Source organism: Plecotus auritus (genome assembly GCF_963455305.1).
Source record: "Plecotus auritus genome assembly, chromosome: 6".
Classification (NCBI taxonomy): Eukaryota; Metazoa; Chordata; class Mammalia; order Chiroptera; family Vespertilionidae; genus Plecotus; species Plecotus auritus.
The window spans coordinates 143,117,221-143,144,802 of NC_137773.1; the positions used below are offsets into that span (position 1 = coordinate 143,117,221).

General features: G+C 42.8%; 1 protein-coding gene across 3 annotated transcripts in view; it reads left to right on the forward strand.

Moving 5' to 3' along the window:
• Positions 1–105: 105 nt before the first annotated feature.
• The window catches only part of IFT122 (intraflagellar transport 122), a 75,288-nt gene continuing 47,811 nt past the window's right edge, over positions 106–27,582 (forward strand). For 2 of the 3 annotated variants that reach the window (XR_013960960.1, XM_080675580.1), the window contains exons 1-5: positions 106–254; positions 13,060–13,126; positions 15,072–15,156; positions 20,494–20,572; positions 25,610–25,686. Coding sequence is in view for 2 of the 3 variants with exons in the window: in XM_080675580.1 (XP_080531706.1) it covers positions 214–254; positions 13,060–13,126; positions 15,072–15,156; positions 20,494–20,572; positions 25,610–25,686 (349 nt within the window). In the remaining variant the exon portion in view is untranslated. The remainder of the gene's footprint in view (positions 255–13,059; positions 13,127–15,071; positions 15,157–20,493; positions 20,573–25,609; positions 25,687–27,582) is intronic. The other variant, XM_080675581.1, reaches the window with a different exon arrangement.

Below are 27,582 nucleotides of genomic sequence, written 5' to 3' on the forward strand. Positions count from 1 at the left end.
CGCAGACGCCTGCTAGGCTCCAGTTCTTTCCCCGCTTTTACTCCTTTACTAGTCCTCCTTTTCAGACATGCGCACTTGGAACACTCTAATACGCGCGCGTAGCTCATTGCGCATGTGCGTTGTCAACGGTAACTCAGGTAGCCGAAGTGGCGGGCGGCGAGGGCCGAGTTGCTGAGTCGGGGAGGAGGGGCCCGAGGCGTGAGGGAAGGCGCGATGAGGGCCGTATTGACGTGGAGAGATAAAGCCGAACAGTGGTGAGGAGCGGGGCATTCCGGGAGGAACGGGAGGCCCAGCCCCGGCGGGGATGGCGGGAGCCTTTGCGTGAACTCCTGTGGTTGCCAGGGGCAACGGGCCGGCGGCCTGGGCTGAGGGCGCTGAACCTCGGGACTGGGTGGCTGCGAGGTCTCTCCCCCACCCCTTTGCAGATGGAGAAATTGAGGCTTGCAGAAGGGGCAGAGGAATGTATACATATCACAATTTGGTCCTGTCACTCCGTTATGCACATTACGCCCTGGGCTCCTTTTACATCCATGACATGTTTCTCCAACTTATTTGCCTTATCCACATATTATCCATACTCTTATTTACTTGATGTTTTTCTCTAAATGGCCTCTCATATGTTCGCCTAAATAATAAATATCACTTGCTATAATAAGATAACTGTAAAACCTACGCAAGGAGCCCTGGCCGAATTGCTCAGTCGGTTGGAGCGTCTGATGCGCCAAAAAAGTTGAAGGTTTGATTTCAGTTAGGCACATACCTAGGTTGCGGGTTTGATTCCCGGTTGGGGTGCCTACGGGAGGCAACCAATGGATGTTTCTCTCTCTTGTTCTCTCTCTCTCTCCTCAGTTGGTTGAGGGTGGTCCTATGCACCAGAAGGTCGCAGGATGGAGTCCTACTCACCGCACATGCTCAGGTTGAGAGCTCCATCCCCAGTAGAGGGCGTGCATGAGGCAGCGAATCTATGTTTTTCTCTCATGGATGTTTTATCTCTCCCTTTCTCTGGAATCAATAAAAATACATATATTTTAAAAAAGCATATCGCCAGTGAGGATTTAAAAAAAAAAAACTTAAAGCAAGGAGAAACAGAACTGCTGGTGAGTTGTAGCTAGATACTGTTGCTATGGAGCCTTTAAGCCTGAGGTCTACTATCTCTAGAACTGGAGATTTAGCAAGTATGGTCAGAGAGGTGCTTAAGATGAATAGCATCAAACCCAGACGTTCCCCTGTGCTTAATTAGAAAGTTTGAAAGAGAATCAAAAGAGAATGACACTCTCACCTTGTGATTCTCTTATTTAACGCCCTAATTCATTTTTATCACCTAAATTCATCACACAATGACACATTTTGGGGAAATACTGACTTATTGGATAGTTCTCCTCAGCTGAGTTTTAAAATCTTCACATAAATTAACTTTTCAGCTTCATTGTGAAGCCTCTGTTTTGGCCCTTGACACAAGATACTTGCTATTCCCTCTCAGTCTTTTCTTAGGCCTTTCTGTGTGGCGTAAGCATGCCTTCTTTTCTCATCTCCTCACATTGAAACCCTTAAACATCTTGTAGATGATTGCTCTGTTCTGTACTTTGCACTAGTAATAGCTAACATCATGTGCCAGGCACTGGCTAAGAACATCATATCTTTGATCTCATTGTCACCTTACAACAACCCTCTGATGTAGGTACTATAATTACCTCTATTTTACATGTGAGGATACTAAAGCACAGAGAGGGTAAATAATTTGCCAAGGTCACACAGTGAGTTAAGTCCTGGAGCCAGCATCCAAGCTCAGATCTTCATTCCAAAGCTAATGCTTTTATCCACTACATTAATTTTTCTTTGTAATATAGGGTCTGCAAACTCAAATGCCTACAGGAGTCAGACAGGCAACATAAATGGGAGATATTTATGCACCTCTTACATACAAGGAATTGTCTTTTCCTTAAGAGTATTCTTCTATTCTACAACCCCCTTGAAACACATAGCTTATCACTTCTACTTTTAATAGAGATTTGAGTTTTAAAAAATTCCTTTTTACTTTTCTCTTAATTCTATTATAAAAGTACCCACAGCACAAGATAATGATATCTGACAACTAAACATTTGGCTTTGATGTCAGAGAGTAATAGGGAATGACAAAGAGTGTGGCAAACTAGAGAGCTCATGCTCTGCCTAAAAGGAACAGCTGCTGTTCAGCTCTGGCCAAATACCATAATGTAGGAATTGGCCTACTGTGCTCAGAACTTACGATTTTCACCAGACATGAGGAATCTAGGTTTTTATGCAAACTGTCCTAATTTTTATATGTTGGAATCTAATCTTAACAAAACAAAACAAAACAAAACCTGTGGGGCAAACAAAAAACATTTTCTTGTCTAATTCAGCCCTATTTGCTCCCAGTTTTCAACCCCTGTCATAGAATTTTGTTCATTCCTCTTATGGTACTTAGAATCTGTCTAGTGCAGTGATTTTGCAGCCGATGTGCTGCAAGAATTTTTAAAGCATGCAATTCCTGACAATTTAGTTAGGGGCACTGACCTCTTATTTTCTTTTTAATCCTCACCTGAGAATATATTTTCCATTGATTTTTTTAAAAAAATATTTTTTAATTGATTTCGGAAAGGAAGGGAGAGAGAGAGAAGCATCAATGTTGAGATAGAATCATCAATCAGCTGCCTTCTGCATGCCCCCACACTGGGAATTGAGCCCACAACCCGGGCATGAGCCTTGACTGGGAACTGAACTGTGACCTCCTGGTTCATAGATGGATGCTCAACCACTGAACCACGCCGGCAGAGCTCCATTAATTTTTATTTATTTATTTATTTATTTATTTATTTTTAAAATAAATCTTTATTCAGATTATTACAATTATTTCTCCTTTTTCCCCCCATAGCTCCCCTCCACCCAGTTCCCACCCCACCTTCTGCCCTTACCTCCCCCCCACTGTCCTTATCCATAGGTGTATGATTTTTGTCCAGTCTCTTCATGAACCCCCCATACCCCTTTCCCCCTGAGAATTATCAGTCCACTCCCTTTCTATGCCCCTGATTCTATTATATTCACCAGATTATTCTGTTCCTCAGGTTTTTAATTCACTTGATTTTTAGGTTCTCTGTTGATAGATATGTATTTGTTGTTCATAATTTTTCTCTTTACTTTTTTCTTCTTCCTCTTCTTTAAGAATACCTTTCAGCATTTCATATAATACTGGTTTGGTGGTGATGAACTCCTTCAGCTTTTTCTTATCTGTGAAGCTCTTTATCTGCCCTTCAATTCTGAATGATAGCTTTGCTGGGTAGAGTAATCTTGGTTGTAGGTTCTTGCTATTCATCACATTGAAAATTTCTTGCCACTCTCGTCTGGCCTGCATAGTTTCTGTTGAGAAGTCAGCTGACAGTCGTATGGGTGCTCCCTTGTAGGTAACTAACTGTTTTTCTCTTGCTGCTTTTAATATTCTCTCTTTGTCTTTTGCTCTTGGCATTTTAATTATGATGTGTCTTGGTGTGGTCCTCTTTGGATTCCTTTTGTTTGGGGTTCTGTGCGCTTCCTGGACTTGTAAGTCTATTTCTTTCACCAGGTGGGGGAAGTTTTCGGTCATTATTTCTTCAAATAGGTTTTCAGTATCTTGCTCTCTCTCTTCTTCTGGCACCCCCATAATTCTGATGTTGGTGCGCTTGAAGTTGTCCCAGAGTCTTCTTACATTATCTTCAACTTTTTGGATTTTTTTTTTTGCTTTTTGCTTTTTCGGTTGAGTATTTTTTGCTTCTTTGTATTTCAATTCTTTGATTTGATTTTTGTGTTCCTCTTATCTGTTTTTGGGTCTCTGTATAATATTTTTTATTTCAGTCAGTGTATGTTTAATTTCTAGTTGGTCCTTTTTCATATCTTCGAGGGTCTCGTTATATTTATCAGCCTTTTCTAGGATATTCTTAAAAAGCCTTATAACCGTGGTTTTGAATTCTATATCCAGTCGTTTGTTTTCTTCCATTTCTTTCGTTTGTGATCTGATTCTTTGACGCCGCATTTTCACTGCTTCCCTGAGTTCGTAAGGTAGATTTGTGTGCTATGTTTCCAATATGGCCCAGTGGGTCTGCCTCCCCAGTTAACCTGAGGTGGACACTCTTGGTGCACCCCTTTGTGGACTGTGTGTACAGCCTTGTTGTAATTACGTCTTTATTGTTGTTGGTATCACTGGGAAGAATTGACCTCCAGGCCAGTTGGCTGTAAGGATCAGCTGTGTCTATGCTGGGAGAAGTTCGGTGCTGGAGACAGCCTTATAGGATTAGACTTGCCAAATTGCAATAGCCTCTGTGCTCAGCTTGGATGGGGTGGAGTCTCAGTCTTGGCTTCCCGTCAGCCTTGCCCTTGCGCGAACGTGTGCGCCTTCAGACCTCTGCCTTCCCGGCTCCCAAGTCTCTGCCTGAGAGTCCAGACTCCCCCCACAAGAGCGTGGGTCCCCAGGGGCTCGCCTGGAACCGGGGTTCAGTGCAGTCAGAACTGGGGCCCAGTGCAGTCAGGAGCCTCCGACTCCCTTCCACTAGGGAAAGCCTGTGGCAACCTCCGCTGCCTTTGTGCGCACTGGCACGCGCGCGCCTTCAGACTTCTGCCTTGCCCAGCTCGAGTCTCCGCCCGAGAGTCCAGACTCCCCCCGTAAGAGCGTGGGTCCCCAGGGGCTCGCCCGGAACTGGGGTTCAGTGCAGTCAGAACTGGGGTTCAGTGCGGTCGGGGGCTTCCTTCCCCCTTCCGCCAGAGAAAGTCAGCCAGGCTCTCAGCCGCCCTTCCTCTCTGCGCGCACAAAGACCCTTTGCCGTACCTCCAATTCTCTGTGAGCTTTTCTCTTTCCTTCTAGTTGTAGAATTTTCACTCAGCCAGCTTTCCTGTGGTTCTGGATGTTGTCCGTTCTGTCTTTTAGTTGTAGTTTTGAAATTGTTGTGCGAGGCAGCAGTTTAGGTGTTTACCTATGCCGCCATCTTGGTTTCTCCTCTCCATTAATTTTTAGAGAGAGTGAAAAGGAGAGAGGGAGAGAGAGAGAGAGAAAGAGAGAGACATCGACTCGTTGCCTCCTGCACGCTCCCTGTTTGGGGCCAGGGATCGAACCTGCAACCTAAGTACATGCCCTTGACCATGAATAGAACCCAAGACCCTTTGGCCCACAGGGTCTGACCTCTTTTCCCTTAGGTTGTCATATAAAAAAATGACAACAGTCAACACAATAATAGCCGTCTGGTGTGAATGACTTTTTTTGTGTGTTTTTTTTTGTTTGTTTGTTTGTTTTTTGTCAGATTGGCAAAAAATACATTGGGTGTGCCGCAGAATTTTAGTAATTAGTTTATGTGTGCCATGAGATGAAAAAGATTGAAAGTTACTGGTCTAATATAAGAGTTATTTGTGATTCTATTTATCTCACAGTCTATAAAACCTTTAAAGACAACAGCTATGTTTTATTCATTTCCAGATTATTCTAGAGCCTAGTCAAATAAATCAGTGGTGGTTGTGACTATTTGGTGAATAGATGGATAGATATAATAATGAATGTATAAGTGAGTGAATGAATGATGAATAAAGATTGGTTATTTTGTTTTTAGCCCATTACAGGTTTGAAACAATCTACTAGAGTATGTCACCAGCAATCCTGATGACAGCTGCATATGCCAGCTGATAGCCCAGAATGAGACAAAACAAAACAAAAAACTGTAAGAGATAGATAGTAGAACTCAAAAAATCTCAGATGTCAAAGACAAGTTCTTCACAACTAAACCAGCTGCTGTCTCCTCTCTGATCTTTTACTTTCAGTCTAACCTTCAATATCAGCAGGAATTCTTTTTTGAGTCCTATTACTGTGATCTGTTACTCTACTTCTCATAAACCTACAGTGACTTCCAGTTTCCTTCCAATCAAATTGTGCACTTAACTAGGTGGCCCTACTTACTCTCCACCCTCGATTCCTAAGATTTAAATTTATGCTTTTCATTTCAGCTATACACTCCATTTTCCTATCCAAAGGCCCTTCCCAGTTGCTATGTAATTCTTCTCTGAACTCCCTCATTTTCTTCCTTAAAAGCAATGCTCTACTATGATGCCTTATTTGGCTAGCCCACCTTATTCCAGGCAGGCCAACATCTGTTATAACCCTAGTATTTACTGGAGTTAATTCATACCAGTTAGTATTTGCTTAGTTCTTGCTGTAAGCCAGACTGTGTTTACATGCATTACCTTCTTTAACATACACAACAACTTGGGAGGTTGGAATTGTTATACCATTTGCAGATGAAGAAACTGAGACGTAACAAGGTGACATAATTTGCCTAAGATACCAAAGCAAGAAAGTGGGGTTGGGTCAGATTGTGCAAGATTTAGAGAGGCTCCTTGGGGCTTCAGTTTATAGTGAGGTAGGCATAGGGTTGGCCGAAGACAAGTTGCAGGACTCATCCTCTGTCTCTCTGCAATGGAATCTGATGATGTATCTTTTTCATAAAAGGGGATGGGGTGGGAAAGAGGGACATCCTGCAGGATAATAGACTGCCTATAGAAAGGTAAGCTCCCCAGCCCTGGAAGTGTTCAAGCACAGGCTGATGACCATCTATAGAGAATTCCTGACCTGGCAGGAGAGTTAGACTGCATGACAAGGTCTAGGGCAGTGGTCGGCAAACCGTGGCTCACGAACCACATGCAGCTCTTTGGCCCCTTGAGTGTGGCTCTTCCACAAAATACCACGGCCTGGGCGAGTCTATTTTGAAGAAGTGGCGTTAGAAGAAGTTTAAGTTTAAAAAATTTGGCTCTCAAAAGAAATTTCAGTCATTGTACTGTTGATATTTGGCTCTGTTGACTGAGTTTGCTGACCACTGTCTAGGGTCTTGTCCAATTCTGAGTTTCTGAGTGATTTCATGATATAATTAAAGGCCAAGGGGTTCAAGAAAAAATGTTGTCAGTTTGTTGATTTTACTCATTATGTATCTAGGACAAGGCCATGCATGTGGGTCCACAAATGTCTAAAATAGGGTCATTCCCCTCAAATTGCATATAACTCTAATGCAGAGGACATGAGATAGTATCTGAAACAATGTAAAATATGGAAGATTATATAATTCTGAGTTAAATTGGATTGTACAGCACAGTAAGAATTTGGGTTGGGATAAATCAGACATGTATGTTATACTTTAGGAAGACAAATTTCAAGAAATTCAGAGAAAATGAATTTTCACATCTGAGGGAAGATAATTTAAGGCTTGACCCAAATGAAATACTCAGAAATGATTTTCTGATAATTCAATCCAAAATGATCCTTAAGAAGAACAGGCCATACAGGAGCCACTTTGAGGAACTCAGATATATACAAGGCAGAAAGGGAGCCACATATCCTATGTTTACTATAAAAGAGAGGTGCAGACCTCCTCCAAAATCTAATACCTCATCATACAACCCACAGATGGCAGATGCTTTGCACAAGGCTTGCCTATACACAGTTCTCTATCTTGTTTTGTAGGTGAGGACAAAAGCTCAGAAAAGGTCAGCTTTTCTGGGCCCAGCTCCTCTTTACTTTTCACTTTTTCACTGTATTGCCCCACTTCTCCCCAGTGTGAAATGCACCAAGTACATTTTCCCCTAGAAGCAGAGAAAGAAAGCCTGAGAAACAGGAAGACCTAGTCTGTTACCATGTAACAGCGAGGAAACTGAACTCAGGGTCTGCCTTTGCTTTTATCAAGAGGAAAACCCAACTGGAAAGGGTGTAACAATCACCCTTGTTCCAGCTTCTCCATCAGCCAGCTGTGGGGCAGCAGACACATAACTTGCCTTTGTTCTTTAGTTTCCTCATTTTTATGGGACAGTAGTGCCTGGCCTGCTTATTGCATTATATAATAGAGGAATATGCAAATTAGCCGGGATGCCATAATGCCACAACCCAACAGCTGTAACCTGAGGCTGCCTGGCCTGGGCGAGGGACCTCAGGCATGCTCCCCCCTGCCCCTCCCGTGGGGCTTGACAGGGACCTCAAGCTGTGCCCCCCACCCGGGTGCCTGGCCAGGAGACCTGAGGCTGCACCCCCGCTTGGCACCAGGCTGGGGACCTAAGGCTGTGCTCCCCCACCTGGAGGGGCTTGATGGGGGTGAGGCCGGCTCTATCTGGGTCTCACCCAATGCAGGTGGGGCCAGCCGGGTTTGGGTCTCCCGCATTTTTGAAGTGCGTGTGGGTGGTGGGTGGGGACTTAACTCTAGGTCCCACGGTGTGCCCCAGACTCTGACAGGAGTGAGATTTTCATATACATTTTACTAATTTTCTTTCACCTCTGACACTTGTATTATAGAGAAAGGGCAAATAGCAATATTAAAATATTTCCTCTTAATTCCCTTTTTTTGTGCACCAGGCCACTAGTCTATATATATAAAAGCCTAAGTGACCGTTAAGGTGGAATGACTGGAACTACCAGTGCTATGATGTGCACTGACCACCAGGAGGCAGACGCCTGATCGGGGCCAGGCCCCTGGGCTGGGACAGGGAACCGGGGATGGGTGGCAGCGGATGCGGGCGGCGAGGGAAAGAAGAGGCGGGGAGGCGGGGAACCTGATTGGCCCTGATCACTGGCCAGGCCTAGGGACCCTACCCATGCACGAATTTCATGCACCGGGTCTCTAGTGTTATTATAGGATCAAATGAGGTAATATAAGTTTACATTCTTTAACAGCTCTTAACTGCTGAATATATGTGAAGAATTATTTTTCCTTTAAGAAGCTTCTGCAGGCCTTGGCTGGGTAACTCAGTTGGTTAAAGCGTTGTCCCGATACACCAAGATTATGGGTTCGATCCCCAGTCAGGGCACATACAAGAAGCAACCAATGAATGCATAAATAAGTGGAACAACAAATTGATCTCTCTCTCCCTCTCACCCTTCCTCTCTAAAATCAACTTAAAAAATTAAAAAAAGAAAAAAAGAAGCTTCTGCAGTCTACTGAGCCTTTATTAATACTTTGTGAATTCTACATGTAAATGCACTGAGATAATGCCTTAAAAATCTGTGATAAAGCATGGAAACCCTCTTGCTAATTATTTTGTCAGCTATGGCATATGCTAATGAAATGATAATGAATGCCACAAAGCATAATGGTTACAACCTGGGCTTTGGAGCCAGACTGCCTGGATTTGAATTCTGGCTCCACCTCCAATCAGTAACAATTTATTTTTGGACAAATTATCTAACTTCTCTGTGTCTTAATTTTCTCATCTGCAAAATAGGTGTAAGGTTGTGAGGATTAAGTTTAGTTAATACATGTAAAGGATTTAAATTATACTTAATAAATGAATGTGCTCAATAAATGTTAGCCACTGTCATTATTAAAACATTAAGGATAATGGAGATTTGTCATATTTGACAATATATCGAGAGAGTGAAAGGCAGGCAGTATAGCACAGACTCTAGAGTCAGACCTGAGTTGAAATCCTGGCCCTTTCACTTGCTGATCCTGTGATGTTGGGGGAGGTACTTGACTTATCTGAGCCATCTTGTCCTCAACTGCAAAATCAAGTGATAATTCCTACCTCAGAAAATTGTTGTGAGAATGAAATAAATGTTTGAAGAGCTCAGCATGGGGTCTCTCTGTGGCAAATGCTCCAAGTACTGCTACCAGGGGTGTATGGTTTTAGATTACTGACAGGTACCAGGTAAATTTATCTCATGCTAAACATTTAAAATAGGCTATCTTGGCAGACATCTGAACCAATGAAATCCTCTGGGGCATTCAAGAATCTTTGTAATATGGCTCCTGCCTGTTTTTCTAGCCCAGTGGTCGGCAAACTGCGGCTCTTTGGTCCCTTGAGTGTGGCTCTTCCACAAAATACCACGTGCGGGTGTGCACGTACAGTGCGATTGAAACTTCATGGCCCATGCGCAGAAGTCGATTTTCGGCTCTCAAAAGAAATTTCAATCATTGTACTGTTGATATTTGGCTCTGTTGACTAATGAGTTTGCCGACCACTGTTCTAGCCTTATCTCTCCTTACTGCCTTGCACATAGCCAAGTGTTTCAGTCAAATTTGATTACTTAATATGCCCCCTTCACGTCTTTGTTTTTGTTCTCTGCCTGAAATGCTGCACCTACCCAATCTCTGTGTGTCTCAAAAACCCTACCTTTTTAAAATACTGTTTTCTTCATGAAGCTTTTCCTGATCCTCTTTCCAAATCAGAATACTGTGCCTTCCCCTCTAAATCCTATAGTATATGTCTTAATGTATCTCCTAAAGCCTTTAAAGTTTTTTTGTTGTTGAATTTATTGGAGTGACAATGGTTAATAAAATTATATAGGGTTCAAGTGTACAGCTCTATAATACATCATCTGTATATTGTGTGTTCACTATCCAAAGTCAAGTCTACTTCCATCACCATTTATCCCCCCCTTTACCCTCTCCTACCTGCCCCCACCCTCCTTTCACTCTGGTAATCACCATATTATTGTCTGTGTATATGAGTTTTGGTGTTTTTTGTGTTGTTTTTTTTTTTGCTTAATCACTTCACCTATTTCACCCAGACCCTCAACCCCCCTCTGCTCTGACAGCTGTCAGTCTGTTCTTTGTATCTATGAGTCTGTTTCTATTTTGTTTGTTTTTTTTGTTCATTAGATTACACATGTAAGTGAAATTATGGTATTTGTCTTTCTCTGACTGGCTTATTTTACTTAGCATAATAATCTCCAGGTCCATCCATGCTTTTGCAAAAGTTAAAATTTTCTTCTTTTTTTTTACGACCAAGTAGTATTCCATTGTGCTTTTTAATCCACTCATCTACTGATGGGCACTTGGGCTGCTTCCAAATCTTGGCTATTGTAAATAGCACTGCAATGAACATAGGGGTGCATATAGTGTTTCTCGTTTCTTTGGATATATTCCCAGAAATGGAATTGCTAGGTCATAAGGAAATTTCATTTTTAATTTTTTGAGGAACCTCCATACTGTTTTTCATAGTGGTTGCACCAACCTGCATTCCCACCAAGAGTGCATGAGGGTTCCCTTTTCTCCACATCCTCACCAATACTTGTTGTTTGTTGATTTCTTGATTATAGACATTCTGACATGTGTGAGGTGATATCTCATTGTGGTTTTAATTTGCATTTCTCTGACGGGCAGTGACACTGACCATCCTATATAATAAAGAGCTAATATGCTAATTAGACCAGATGGCTGAACGACCTTCCAAAACAACCAGTGGGTGGGGAGCAGGGCTGAGGGGCTGTGAGGCAGCCAGGCTGCAAGGGCCAAGCCCCTGGCATCAATTTTGTTCATCGGGCCTCTAGTCTTTTCAGATGTCTATTGGCTATCTGTTTGTCTCCTTTGGAGAAGAGTCAATTCAGGTCCTTCACCCATTTTTTAATTAGATTGTTTATTTTTTTGGTGTTGAGTTGTATAAGTTCTTTATATATTTTGGATATTAATCACTTATCAGATGTATCATTGGCAAATATGTTCTTCCACTTAGTGGATTTTCTTTTCATTTGAGGATGGTTTCCTTGCTGTGCAATAACTTTTAGTGTGATGTAGTCCCATTTGTTTATTTTTCTTTTGTTTCCCTTGCCTGAGGCACGATATATCAGAAAAAATATTGCTATGAGATTTTACTGCCTATGTTTTCTTCTAGGATTTTTATCGTTTCTAGTCTTACATTTAAATCTTTAAACCATTTTGAGTTTATTCTTGTGTATGGTGTAAGAAGGTGGTCTAGTTTCATTTTTTTTTTTTTTTATGCATCTGTTCATTTTTCCCAACACCATTTATTGAAGACTGTCTTTATCCCATTGTATGTTCTTGCCTCCTTTGTCAAATATTAATTGACTATAAAGGCATGGGTTTATTTCTCCTAAAGCCTTTATCACAGTATTACTCTGAATTTCATCTAATCTAAGAGGTCATTGATTTTAAAATACCATTATTTTATTTTATTTTATTTATTTATTTATTTATTTTTAAATATATTTTATTGATTTTTTACAGAGAGGAAGGGAGAGGGATAGAGAGCTAGAAACATCGATGAGAGAGAGACATCGATCAGCTGCCTCCTGCACACCCCCCACTGGGGATGTACCCGCAACCTTGACCGGAATCAAACCCGGGACCCCCCAGTCCGCAGGCTGATGCTCTACCACTGAGCCAAACCGGTTAGGGCAAAATACCATTATTTTACATACCACTAAAAAAACAACAAAAAATGCGCTAGTTAAACTGATACAACATCAATACATATAAAAGCCTAAGCGACCATCTGACTGTTTGACCGTTCAACTGGTAGCTGTGACACGCAATGACCACCAGGGGGCAGATGCTCAACACACAGGCATGGAAACATGGAATAGGCTGATGAATCTCAGAGTGAAGTGGGGAGGAGGGAGGGCAGGAAGAGATTAACCAAAGATCTTATATGCATACTAGAGGTCCGGTGCACGGATTTGTGCAGTGGTGGGTGGGGTCCCTTGGCCTGGCCTTTGGGGATCGGGCTGTTTTCACCCATGCATGAATCCATGCACCAGGCCTCTAGTCAGTTATACGACACATTCCAACTTCAGAGATGTTAAGATTGGAAATGTATGCTTTACAATTGATGACATATAGTAGTTCTTTGTGAATGTGTCTGAGTCACCCCTTCCCACTGGATGGTAATTTCTTTAAAGGCAGAGAGGGATTATGTTTTATGCATCTTGTATCTGTTAGTGCCTAGCAGAGGCATTCAGTAAGTGTCTGATTAATTGGAAATAGTTATGGTATTTTAAAAAAGATTTTTAAAATTGCTTTTTAGAGAGAGAGGAAGGGAGAGGCAGAGGCAGAGGGAAACATCCATTGAGAGCAGAACATCCATCAGCTGCCTCCTGCATGCCCCCTTCCTGGAATTGAGCCCAAAACTCAGGCATGTGCCCTGACTGGGAATTGAACCAGCAATCTTTCAGTGCATAGGACAACGCCCAACCAGCGGAGGAGCCATATCAGTCAGGGCAGTTATAAAATAAAGTTTGCTTTCCTGGCCATTAGCAGACCTCATCATTTTGGTTCCTAATTGTCCTTTTGTCTTGTCTTTTCTCCTGTTTAGTATATATGACCTTGCATTTAAGCCTGATGGAACCCAACTGATTTTGGCTGCAGGAAACAGATTACTGGTAGGATTTTGTCTGGGTTTCCTTTTTTTCCCCCTTTCCTTCTTGTAAGTACCCTGAAATTTGACACACCTCGCCTTTTTTGAGATAAAAAAGGCAAGGGCAGAAAAACCAGTCATTACTTTTTAATAGGGAAGGAAATGGGCTATTTAAAACAGGTAAGTAAACTGTCTATCTGATAGGAACTTGTGAACAATACCTCCTTTGGAGTCATTAATCTTTCCCTTTTTACTTTGAGACATCCATGGAAGATTGAAAACAATTAATCAAAATGCCTTTGAAATTGGGCTGGTGTCAGTTCACATTTTGTCCCCCTGAAAAATTCAAGCAATGGGATTGAAGGGACTCCCTCTATGAGAAGCCAGATAGTCTGACCCCAACTTTTAGGCACTGGCTTACCTAAACAACTCCATATGGATGTTGAGCTATTTTTCATATTTTCAAAGAATATAAGCTCCCTCTGGAATCTATCCCAGTGTATAAAAGTAATTTTCAGAGAACTTTTTGTTTGACCTAAAACCTTTGTATGATGTCTCCTTCCTTCTGCGTAAGTCGACTTCCTCTTGCTCTGTTGTGCAGACTAACTGATCTCCATTCTTTTATGGTAACTACATAATCTTAAAGTCATGGTTAAATTGTTCTGCGGACTTCTTTTCTCAGGGTAAACAGTCCAAATCCTTTTAGGTTCCCCACCCCCCACCCCGTAGTTTATTTTCTCCAACACTAATTGTTTTTGGAGGGGTTTGCCTTGGTTTCTCAGATGCGTTTTTTAAATCTCCACATATTAATAGATCTTACACAGCTGTAAAATATCCTAAATCCACATTACAGCTGAATTTTATGACACTCCCTGTGATATGCAAACCCAGCGTTCAGGTCTGTGACTTTCAAATTCTTGGTAGCAAATATGAAACATCCTCTAAGATTTAATCATGTTGTAGGTGGTTCTTTCTATGTGCTGGCTTTATTTGGGAGGGCCTAGCTTGATTGGTAATATATTAAAATTCACATAAGAATGAGTGAAGTTGTGGAGAAGTTCCACAGAGTAAATTTTTGCTTCTCGAGGATTAACAGCATGTTCCTGGTAATAAAATGCATAGAATCAGGACCTTTACTTTTTGGGTTTCCCAGTATTAAGTCACATTCTTTCTGGTTCTCAGTGCAATTTTTACTTGATACACATTTAGAATATTGAAGAATGTTTTGTTACTGTTAACGTAAAAACATTCAAACCTGTAGAGAATTTTTATGAGTTTATTTGAGCCAAACTGTCGACAATTGCCTGGGAAGCAGTATCTCAACAGATTGGGATAATGCTCCAGAGAATAGTGGTTTCTCATAAATTTTTATACATTGCAAATCAAAGGAAGGGACGTAGGTGGGGGTTACATGAAATCCATTGGTGATAGATTAGAGAGGCGGGAGAAAGCAAAGCGGGGGGGACCCTGGGATTGGATAAAAAGTAAAACGATAGACACACACTTAGGTGGCTGCAGGATAGTTAACAGTCAACAATTAACCTAACAATAACAATGAAGGAATTTGTGGTATCTGTCCTGGCACCCAGGCACTTTAGGTTGTACCCCAAGGAGTCCAGAAAAAGGGAAGTTACAAGTTACCCAGACATTTCAAGGATGTTATAGATGCAAAAAGACAGATAGGCTCAATTAAGGAAAAAGTTGACCACGTCAGTGAAGATACCGGCCTAAGAGGTGACTACCCACCATAACTACTTTTAGTTAAAGTTTAATTTCAAACCATCCTTTGTGGTTACTTTAGGTCTTTGAGTTTGCAAGACTGCCATGCAGGCCTTCCCTGAGCTTGTCAGGTTAGCATGTGGCCCCTTTCATCCACAGTATAAAAACAAAAATAGCAGCAGCAACCTGTAGGAATTCTAACTAATGAATGCCATGTGGATAATGTGTACTTTTGTCCCTTTTTTTACCAGGTTTATGACACCTCTGATGGCACCTTACTTCAGTCCCTAAAGGGACACAAAGATACTGTGTACTGTGTGGCATATGCGAAGGATGGTAAGAGGCTGCTCTGGGTTTATAGGCTCTGTAATGGTCTCATAGCTTTTCATTTTTTTCCTTAGTCACTCTAATTCTTTTTAGTAAGCTGAAGTACAGCTTGCAGTTTCAGAAGATAGTTAAGTCTCATAGACTTCATTTCAATCATTCTATTCAACGAGTTTTATTGAGGGCTATCTATGTGCCAGGCACTGTTCTAGCTGCTTGAGATACTTCAGAGAACAAAACAGACAAAGGCCCCTGCCCTTATGGGGTTTATACCTATGGGGGAGGGGAAGGAACAAGGGGGAGTATGAGGGATGATATATAAGAAACATAAGTAAATTAAATAGTGTGCTGGAAGATAAGTGTTAAGGAAGAAGAAAAAGTAGGTCAGAATAAGGGGATTGAAAGTGGTGGGTGGGACAGTGGATTGAGTATAGTATTGAATAGGGTAGTGAGGTAGACTTACTGAGTCAGGCACAGGTGAGCAAAGGCTTGAAGGTGGGGAGGCAGTGAGATTCTGATGGTGGGCATCTGGGAGAAGGAAGGGAGTTCCTTGCAGAGGGTAGAGCCATTGTAAAGGCTCTCAGGTGGGAGTGTGCCTTTCAGGGGCTGAGGCAGTGAGAATCAGAGGAGCAGTAGGGAATGAGGGTAGAAAGGTGGTGGACATTGGATGGCCAGATCATGTTGGCTGTCATAAGTACTTTGGCTTTGATGCTCAGTGAAAATAGGAAACCATTAAGAGTTCTGAGCAGAGGAGAGATATGATCTGACTTGCATTTTAGAAAGATCCCTCTAGCTGCTGAAACAGCCTGCAAGGAGAGAGGGTTGGGGCAGGGAGAAGAGCGTGAGGAAGCATTATCCAGGCAAGTTTTATAACACTGGTGATGGGGGCTCAGACCTCTGGGAGCAGAGGAAGTGGTGAGAAGTGGTCAGATTCTGGATATAGTTTGAAGGTGGAGCCAATAGGATTGCCTTCAGATGTGGGGTATGAAGAAAGGAGTCAGGGGGACTTCACGGTTTTTTGTTTTGTTTGTTCATTTGTTTTAAAATAATAGTTTATTGATTTTTAGAGAGAGAGGATGAGAGAAGAGAGAAACATCGATGTGAGAGTGTAACAGTATAATATCGATCAGCTGCCTCCTGCACGTCCCCTACCGGGATCAAGCCCACAACCCCATATGCCCTGACCATGAATCAAACCACAACCTTTTGGTGCACGGGACAACGCCCAACCAGTGGAGCCACACTGACCAGGGCTGATTTCAAGGTTTTTGACCCGAGAGACTGGAAGGATGGTGTTGCCCTCCACTGAGATAGGGAAGGCAGCAGGTAGAGAAACATACAGTGGGAGATCAGGAGTTCGGTTTTGGACATGTTGAACTTGAGAAAAGTTGGTGCTATAAGAGAGAGGAGAGGGCATTGCCAGGAAAGAGCATCCAGTAGGCAAGAGAAGATGGGTTAGATGGAGCATGGTGGAAGGTAGAGGATGTCACTGCAGATGCTGGCAGGGAGGGGCATGTGGTGGTAGGTTTCTAATGGAAATTCTCTTCCATTCTTTCAGTGAAATAGGAAGCAACATCAACTGAGAGTGAGGAAAGGAGGTGTGGGAGAGTTAAGGAGAAAGGAAAAAATGTAAAATGGACTCAGGAGGTAGAGTGAGAGACCCCCAGTGACAGGAAGGGCCCACTTGAAGCTGGTGATCATGACTTGAAAGTGAGATCAGTTGGTTTGATTGTCTTTTTCTCCACCACTTTGAGCTGCATAGATGCAAGGGTGGAGGTGGTGGAGAATTGGATTTAACTGAGTAGTGGATTTATAAGCATCTCTGAAAATAAAGTAAGAGGGTAAAGGAATGGAAGATGTATGAAAAAGAGTGATTATATACATTGACCTCAGCTGAGTAATGGGGGGTGAGAGGACTGCAAGGGGTGAGGGACAGTAGAGAGGTGGTAGGTTCTGGTGGGGTTGAAAGATTATTGGAGTTGGGGTACCAGGTTGGGTGAGAAAGAGAGGTGGTGGTCAGAGAATGGGTACATGAAATTGATTTTGAGAGTTAAAAATAAATCCATGCTACCCACAACATGGGATTAGTAGAAAGAACACAGGTTTTGGAATGAGATGGCTTCACGTTCCAACTCCCAAAAGCTCTGAGTTTGAGGTGATTATTGAATCTCTCTGATTCTCAATTTTCACATGTGTCAAATGAATATAATATGGAAGATAGCATTCTGTGACCACTGCTGAGAAGCCACAGAATCAGAGTGTTATAGTGTTTGAACAAATCTTTGAGATCAGTCAGGCTCCAGGCTTTTAACTTCTTTTGATTGACAGACCTCTCTGAGGATCCAATAAAAGCTGTAGACCCTTTTCTAGAAAATGCACATACTTTATATATAATCACACAATTTTGTGCATACAGCTTTAATCTGATCTAGCCCAATCTCCTCATTTTACTTTTTTTTTTTTTAAATATATTTTATTGATTTTTTACAGAGAGGAAGGAAGAGGGATAGATAGTCAGAAACATCGATGAGAGAGAAACATCGATCAGCTGCCTCTTGCACACCTCCCACTGGGGATGTGCCCACAACCAAGTTACATGCCCTTGACCGGAATCGAACCTGGGACCTTTCAGTCCGCAGGGTGACGCTCTATCCACTGAGCCAAACCGGTTTTGGCACCTCATTTTACTTTTTATATATTTTTATTCATTTCAGAGAGGAAGGAAGAGGTAGAGAGAGATAGAAACATCAGTGATAAGAAAGAATTGATCGGCTGCCTCCTCCACACCCCCTGCTGGGGATAGAGCCTACAACCTGGGCATGTGCTTTGACTGGGAATTGAACCGTGACCTTCTGGTTCATAGGTCCACGCTCAACCACTGAGCTACACCAGCCACTAAGCTACGCTCAATCTCCTATTTTTAGACCTACATAAAAACATAGAGAAGTCAAGTCACTTGCTAAGGTCATGCAGCAAGTGTTAGTGGCAAAGAAAACACTAATTTCTTGCCTTTTAGTTAAGTGTGCTATGCCATGGCAGTCATTTTTTTTATGTGTTTTTGAGTTCAAGTTCGGAGTAATACCTTTAGGAGACCTGTGGGGCCTCTGGAGTTTATAAGCCTTGGGGCTCTTGGGCCTGCAACACCATTAAGGTCCTTGATGATTTCAGAGTGTGATCTGTCATCAGTGGCATTTGTCAGCACTTTGCAGAGTCCCATCACACACATTATCTTATTTGATCCTCCCAATAGTCCTCTGAAACAGTCAGGAAAGGGATTCTCAGCTCCTCTCACAGATGAGAAAACAGGCTTGGAACGATTGCAGGTAATGGGCAGAGCTGGGCCCGACCCAGGTCTTCCAACTGCAGAGCCTTTGTTCTTTCTGGTATATCATGCTGCCTCTTCATGACGTTTATACAGTGATTAAGAAGTCTTTTAATTTCTCTCAACTGGTCTTTTCCCCTTTGCCCTGGAAATGGAGATACCCCGAATCATGGTTTTGCTCTTTAAATCTGCTTGTTTCTGATTTTTCACTTAAGTATTTTTTTTAATATAAGTTTTTATTGATTTCAGAGAGGAAGGGAGAGGGAGAAAGCCTCGATACCAGTAGAAACATCAATAATGAGAGAGAATCATTGATTGGCTGCCTCCTGCACGCCCCATAATGGGATCAAGCCCGCAACTCGGGCATGTGCCTTTGACCGGAATCGAACCCGGGACCCTTCAGTCTGCAGGCCGACGCTCTATCCACTGAGCCAAACTGGCTAGGGCTCACTTAAGTTTTTTGTTGTTGTTAACCCTCACCCGAAGATATTTTTTTTCATTGATTTTTAGAGAGAGTGGAAGGCAGGGAAGGAGGGGGTGGGAGCGGAGAGAAACATTGATGTGAGAGAGACACATGGATTGGTTGCTTCCCACACACCTTCTGACCGGGGCCAGGGATTCAACCTGCAACCCAAGTATGTGCCCTTGACTGGGAATCAAACCCACAACCCTTTGGTGTATGGGCCAACGCTCTAATCACTGGGAAACACTGGCCAGGGCTCTCTTAAGTTTTCATAAGTATTTCATGAACAACCATAATACAAAGGTATGTAACTGATAAGTGACATCACTGGAAATTCCAACTCAGACTCTGAGCCTGTAGTCCATACTCTTCATCACCTACTGCCTGCTGGGATGGTAGAGGAGTGACAGAAGTAATCACATATGAAAGCAGCTTCTATTATTTAGTATTTGCAGCAATGTCATACGGCTCACCCTAATATCTACTGTTTCAGCCACTGTGAAAGGTGCTTTATAGATATTATCTGAGTTGACCCCCATAGAGAATCTCTGAAGAAGATACTATGATTATCCCTTATGTTTCAGATGAGGACATTGAGGCTCAGAGAACAGTGACTTTGCCAAGGTCAACTTCCAGTTGCCCTAAGAATAAGTCTAAACATCCTTAACTAGGTATACAGAATCTAGCCTGTGCTTACCTCTTAATCAACTTTCCCAGGAGTGAAGTTGAAGGCTCCCTGTTGTTTGCTGCCGCGATGCCCTGCTCCACTTCTAAGCACTCGCAAACTTGTAGCAATGCAATTAATAAGTAATTACTTGTTATAAGTTGCCTCTCTCCAATCCATTCTTTTGTAAAGTCCAGTAGTGTGAAAATGAAAATCTCATCTGTCACTCTTTTGCCTAAAGCCTTTCTTTGGGATAAAGAGAAATATCTCAATTGTGGCCCTGAAGCTCCTAGAGATCCCTCCCCTATCCTCCTTACCCCTTGCCCTTGGAGTTCCATGCTGGCTATCTTTCAGCCCCTTAGACATGCCAGGCTTTTCCTTCCTCATCTTTGCCCATCTGTTCTATTATGTGTGTGGTGCTTTCTCCTCTCTTTGCACCTGGCTAAGGTTTGCTCAACCTTTAGGTCTCAACCAAAGGATCTCATCCTCAGAGAAGCCTTCCCTCATTTAAATTAGGTACCCCAAGTTATTCTCTTTCTTATTTCTTTTGTTACCATATTGTAGTTGTATTGGATTAGTTTAATGCTTGCTTTTCCCACTACTCTGTGAAGTTAGCGATTATGTGTGCTTTAATCACTACTTGATCCTTAGCACAGAGCATGATTCCTAGCAGATAGTAGACTCTCAATACATCTTTGTTTACCCGGTGCCAGACAGACCAGGATCTGAACCCAAACTTCCTGACTCCAAAGTACTGCGGCCCAGTACTGATAAGAAGAAGGAATAGAGAAGCAGCTGGCACTTACTAGAGACCTTAAAAGAACCAGTTTTCTAAGAAATATTCTGGGAAATGTTGGTTTAAAATAAATGTGAGAATTTTCTTTTTAAAAATACTTTTAGGCAAGCGCTTTGCTTCTGGATCAGCTGACAAAAGCGTTATTATCTGGACGTCAAAATTAGAAGGCATTTTGAAGTACACGTAAGTAACAATTTAGATGTACAGTATTATTATTTTGATTCTTACCTTATTGAGCAACTATAGCAAAAGCACCTTAGAAAAGATATAAGGAAGAACTTCTTTCTCTGCAATTAAACTTGAAGTTACGGAGTTATGTGGTGGTATAGGAAGATAAGTGAATGAACATTTCTTGAACACTACTAGCTTGGTCAGCACTGGGCTTTGTTTTCATATAGCTAAGTTTAGTGAATCTGACATCACAGATTCTACCCTGTCCCAACTTTTCCTCTTGCATCTCAGGGAATGGCCTCACATCCACCCAGTGGCAACAGCCAGAAACTTGGCGTTGGAATGCTCCAGGCTTATCTCACTGCAGAGGCTCTGCTCATAGTCTTTCTTGTTCCCCTAGTTAATACTACTCACCCTGAAGTTCTCAGATTCAAATGATGTTTCTTCTGTGAAACCTTTCCTGCCCCTCTAGACCTGGTCAGGTTCCTTGATGGCATTTCTCACAGTTGTAGTTTTACATTTATCTTGTGATTGATGCATCTGTTTTTGTTCACCCTGTGTCCCTGATATATGTATTAGGTACTCAAGAAATGATTTTTTAAAAATATTTTTTTATTGATTTCAGAGAGGAAGGGAGAGAGAAATAGAAACATCAATGATGAGAGAATCATTGATTGGCCATCTCCTGCACATACCCCACTGGGGATCGAGCCTCAAACCCGGGCATGTGTCCTGACCAGGAATCAAACTATCACCTCCGGGTTCATGGGCCTACACTCAACCTCTGAGCCACACCAGCCGGGCTTTCTTAACCATTTTTAAGTGTAAAGTTCGGTAGTATTAAGTATATACATGATGTTGAGCAACCAATCTCTAGAACTCCTTTCGTTTTGCAAAACTAAAACTCCATACACATTAAACAACTCCCCTTCCTTTTCCCCAGCCCTTAGCATCCACCATTATACTTTTCTCTATGAATTTTACTATTTTAGGGACCTCATGTAAGTGGAATAATACAGTATTTATCCTTTTGTGGTTGGTTTATTTAACTTAACATAATATCCTAAAGGTTGACACATGTCATAGCATGTGTCAAAATTCTCTTTCTTTTTTTTTTAAATCTTCACTGGAGCACATGCTTAAAGAGAGAGAGGAAGGGAGAGAGAGAGGAACGTTGATGTGAGAGAGAAACATTGATCAGTTGCCTTCTGTACATGCCCTGAACGGATTCCAACCTGCAACCCAGGTATGTTCTCTGACCAGGAATTGAAGGAGCAAGATTTCTTGCCCAGGACAACACTCAACCAACTGAGCCACACCAGCCAGGCAGATTTCTCTTCCTTTTTAAGACTGAATAATATTCTATTGTATGTATAGACCAGTTTTCTTTATCCATTTATTTTATTATTTTTTTAATTTAATAAATCTTTATTGTTCAGATTATTACAATTGTTCCTCTTTTTTCCCCCACAGCTCCCCTCCATCCGGTTCCCACCCCACCCTCTGCCCTTACCTCCCCGCCACTCTCCTCATCCATAGGTGTACACTTTTTGTCCAGTCTCTTCCCACACCTCCCACACCCCCTTCCCCCCGAGAATTGTCAGTCCACTCCCTTTCTATGCCCCTGATTCTATTATATTCACCAGTTTATTCTGTTCATCAGATTTTTTATTCACTTGATTTTTAGATTCACTTGTTGATAGACATGTATTAGTTGTTCATAATTTTTATCTTTACCTTTTTCTTCTTCTTCCTCTTCTTAAAGAGTACCTTTCAGCATTTCATATAATACTGGTTTGGTGGTGATGAACTCCTTTAGCTTTTTCTTATCTGTGAAGCTCTTTATCTGACCTTCAATTCTGAATGATAGCTTTGCTGGGTAGAGTAATCTTGGTTGTAGGTTCTTGCTGTTCATCACTTTGAATATTTCTTGCCACTCCCGTCTGGCCTATATAGTTTCTGTTGAGAAATCAGCTGACAATCGTATGGGTGCTCCCTTGTAGGTAACTAACTGTTTTTCTCTTGCTGCTTTTAATATTCTCTCTTTGTCTTTTGCTCTTGGCATTTTAATTATGATGTGTCTTGGTGTGGTCCTCTTTGGATTCCTTTTGTTTGGGGTTCTGTGCACTTCCTGGATTGTAAGTTTATTTCTTTCACCAGGTGGGGGAAGTTTTCGGTCATTATTTCTTCAAATAGGTTTTCAGTATCTTGCTCTCTCTCTTCTTCTGGCACCCTCATAATTCTGATGCTGGTACGCTTGAGGTTGTCCCAGAGGCTCCTTACACTATCTTCAACTTTTTTTTTCTTTTATATATATTTTTATTAAGGTATTATATGTGTACATATTTTACCATTGCCCCCCCCCAACCCACTCCCATACATGCCCTCACCCCCCAATGTTTTGCATCCGTTGGTTACTCTTCTATGCATGCATATAAGTCCTTCAGTTGATCTCTTATTTCCCCCACTATCTTCAACTTTTTGGATTCTTTTTTCTTTTTGCTTTTCCGGCTGAGTGTTTTTTGCTTCTTTGTATTTCAACTCTTTGACTTGATTCTTGCAGTCCTCTAGTCTGCTGTTAGGGCTCTGTATAATATTTTTTATTTCAGTCAGTGTATGTTTAATTTCTAGTTGGTCCTTTTCATATCCTCGAGGGTCTCATTAAATTTATTGGCCTTTTCTAGAAAATTATTGAAAAACCTTATAACCATGGTTTTGAACTCTATATCCAGTCGTTCGCTTTCCTCCATTTCTTTCATTTGTGAGCTCTTTCTTTGTCTCCACATTTTCGTTGCTTCCCTGAGTTGGTAGAGTAGTTTTGTGTGGTAGGTGTCCTCTAGGGCACAGTGGCTCAGTCTCCCCAGTTACCTGAGGTGGACACTGTTGGTGCACCCCTTTGTGGTCTGTGTGCTCAGCCTTGTTGTAGTTAAGTCTTGATTGTTGTTGGTATCACTGGGAGGAATTGGCCTCCAGGCCAATTGGCTGTGAGGATCAGCTGTGTATACGCTGGGAACACTTCTGTGCTGGAGACACTCTTATGAGACAAGACTTGCAAAATTGCAAAAGCCTCTGTGCTCAGCTTGGATGGGGCAGAGTTTCAGGGCGGAGCACACAGCCTTGGTTTCCCGTCAGCCCTGCCCTATGAGGCCCCTGGGTCTCAGTGTCCCTCGGTAATCGCTGCAAGCACCTCTGAGAGAAAGCCGCTCTCTAGTTTCACCCACTGCCAGACAGTCCAGTTTCTCCCCGAATGAATTGGGGTTCCCAGAAACTTGCCCGGAACTGGAGTTCAACACAGTCAGCAGCTTCTGTCTCCCTCCTGCTTTAGAAAGCCAGCCGCGCACTCAGCCTCCCGTGCATTCAGCAGTCAGTCCTCTCTGCGCGTGCGCATGCCTCCAGACCTCTGCCTTCCGCAGCTCTGGAGTCTTAGTGTGCTTTCTTTTTCCTGACCGTCCAGATTCCCCCCGAATGAGTCTGGTTTCCCAGCGTCTCACCGGGACTGGAGTTCAGTGCAGTCTGGAGTTTCCTTCTCCCTCCCGCTTTAGAAAGCCAGCCGCGCACTCAGCTGCCCGTGCACACAGCCACCCTTCCTCTCCGTGTGCGAGTCTCCATACCTCAGCCTTTTGTAGCTCCTCTGAGTCTCAATGTGCTTTCCTCTTTTCTTCTAGTTGTAGAATTTCCACTCAGCCAGCTTTCCTGTGGTTCTGGATGGCGTCCGTTTTGACTTTTAGTTGTAGTTTTGATATTGTTGTGCGAGGCAGCAGTTTAGGTGTTTACCTATGCCGCCATCTTGGTTTCTCCTCTTTATCCATTTATATGTTGTCAGTGGACACTTGGGTTGCTTCTACCTCTTGGCTATTTTGAATAATGCTTCTATGACATGGGTGTACAAATCACCAAACAACTTTTGAATGAATAAACCAATGAATGAGTGAAGTTGTGAGTAAACTGTTACCCGGAAGTAAGGAGTAAAATGGGGCTTAGATGCCATATGTGGTACATGACTCACTTAGGTTTCATTATTGTCTAAGGATTTGCTATATTTTAAGATCTTAGCCTGCAATATATCTTTTTAATATATTTTTATTTATTTCAGAAAGGGAAGGAGAGGAAGAGAAAGATAGAAACATCAATAATGAGAGAGAATCATTGATTGGCTGCTTCCTGCACGCTCCCTACTGGGGATCAAGCCCACAACTAGGGCATGTGCCCTTGACTGGAATTGAACCGGGAGCCCTTCAGTCTGCAGGCCAATGCTCTAGCCCAGGGGTGGGCAAACTTTTTGACTCGAGGGCCACAATGGGTTCTTAAACTGGACCGGAGGGCCAGAACAAAAGCATGGATGGAGTGTTTGTGTGAACTAATATAAATTCAAAGTAAAGGAGCGGAGGGGAGAGCAAGAGAACCAGATAGAACAGCTGGATCCGGCCCGCGGGCCGTAGTTTGCCCACGGCTGCTCTAGACACTGAGCCAAACCGGTTAGGGCTTTTATTTTTTTTTTTAAACATTTTTATTGATTTCAGAGAGGAAGGGAGAGGGAGCGAGAGATAGAAACATCAATGGGGATCGAGCCTGCAACCTGGGCACATGCCCTGACCGGGAATCAAAATGTGACCTAGTGGTTCGTAGATTGACAGTTAACCTCGCCGGCGGGGCTTAGCTTGAAATATCTTCACTGCACATCCATCTTATATTTCCAGGCCTCCACAAAACAATGAGAATAACAGCCATTAATAAAGCACTTCTTATGCAGCTGGCACTAGACTAAGTGCTTTACATCGTTGTATGAGCTCACAAAGCAGAGGTGTCCAGCACACTAGTCCTGGTGGAGGTGGCATTTAAGCTGATGAGTGGGTAATGTTTAAGAAATAAAAATGGGGTGAGGGACAATCCAGAGGAAGGAGAATTAATTCCTATGCTTTTTTGTTGGTCACTTGCATAAGAGCTTGTGATGTGTAACCAGACTATGGGTTCATCATTTCAATTTGCAATTGTAGCCATCAAAGCATTTGCTGTTTGCTGCATAATAATCTATAATTGTTTACTTCCCAGGCACAACGATTCTATCCAGTCTGTCTCTTACAATCCTGCTACCCACCAACTTGCATCTTGTTCCTCTAATGATTTTGGTAGGTTCCTGATATCTTGTCCTGGAATAACTGCAGATTTGAGCAGAAAATCCTGAAATCTCTCCAGAAGGTGGTGGTTTTGTCCCAAGAGAGTTATGATGTTTCTCTTCCTTAATTGGCTGGCAGGGTGGGCAAGGGTGGGGAAACGATAGTTTATGTGTAGAAACCAAGAGAGTGAATGATGACACTGAGTCTGGTAAGAAATCTGGGAAACAGCAAGAAAGGCCCCAGGGAAGGAAAATGTAAAATGGAGAGCACGGGTATAACTTGGTGTTTTCACCTCTGGGAAGCCTTCCATGCCTCACAGACAGTTCAGTTGTCCCCACCTTTGTGTCCTTCAACATCTTTGTATGTGTGAAATTCTTCACTATTTTAACTGTGCTTCTTGTGCAGTGTTTCACCATTGCTACTGGTGTGGTGGCTATAGTTGTCCTCCCTGATGGGTTGAATGCTTTGAGGCATAGTACTGGCACAGAGGAGGGGTCAGTGTAGTGTCCATTGAGGCAGGGAGGGAAAGTAAGCAGAGGCTTGTAGGTTATCTCTACTCAAAGTCACTTCTGGCTTTCAGCTCATCAATTCTGTTTTTTGTGCTAAGAGATAGTAGGTACAATAGATCAGCCATTATCAAGAAGTCAGAGACTTAATTCCTGTCAGTGTTTCTACCATTTATCTCACTGATAAAGTTCTGAGGTTTAAAAGAGAGAATCTTCCTATATAATAAAAGCCTAATATGCAAATTGTCCCCTTGGGCGGTTGTTTGACTGGGAGTTTGACCACTTGTAGTAATGTGTGTTGACCACCAGGAGGTGGTGCAGAACATGGTGGGCAACCAGCAGCTGCAGCAGGCAGCAGTGGAGGTGCTCCTGGCTCCGATAAGAGTGGGACCACGGTGGGATGGTGGAGCAGGTGAGCGGGTGGTGCCAGGCCAAGGCAGGTGTGAGCGGGGCCCAATCGCCCCACTGATTGCCCTGCAGATGGTGACCAGCGGTGGTGGCGGGGGCGGGGCCGCCACCCAGCTTCCAGGCGCTGAGGGAGCCGGGTAGGGGGGTCCCTGGCCCCGATTGACTGCCCCACAGGTAGGATGGTGGAACAAGTGAGGGGTCGGCACCAGGCCAAGACAGGGTGCCAGGTGGGGCTGCAGGGATGCGAGGCTGGGGGCGTGATCTGGGGCCCGATTCCCACAGGTCACCCCGAGGGACCCCACCCATGCACAAATTCGTGCACCAAGCCCCTAGTGTATAAATAAAAGGGCGAAAGACTGTCATTGATTAATAAAATAGAGCATTTTCTCCATGTGAGGATCTGGTCAATGTGCTTACTTTTGGGATTAAAAAGACAAAATAGAATCCCTGCCCTCAAAGAATTTGTAGTCGGGTAGGAGGGAAGGTAGAATTTGTAAAAATGTAATAGTGAGTAATAGTACTTACTGAATGCTTGTGGTGTGCTAGGTACTGTGCTGAGGGTAAAAAATGAATTTCTATTGGAGCTCTATGACAACCCTTTAATTCAGGTTATTATTCTCATTCTCACTCCAATGATGAAAAAAGAATTGGGGCTTAGAGCAAGCAGTTACCCAGCAAGTAAGTGGTGGGACCAGGGATTGGACTTGAGTCATGTAAGCACTGCTGAGGAAGGCCCAGGAGGGGGGACTTCTGGGCAGGCTCAGTGGAGCACAGATAATATGCTAGTTGGAAATGTTTGGGGAGGCATTCTGGATCAGGGGAAAGGGGAAAATCATTTGTTTGATATTGCACCTTGCTATATAAATATATTTTCACACTGTATTTACTTTCTTGGTTATGCCATATGGCTCAGGCAAAGGGTAGAATTTGCTTATATTGCCTGTTGTGGGACCCTAAGCCAGAGCATCTGGGGCAGGAGGGAGCAAGCCGAAGG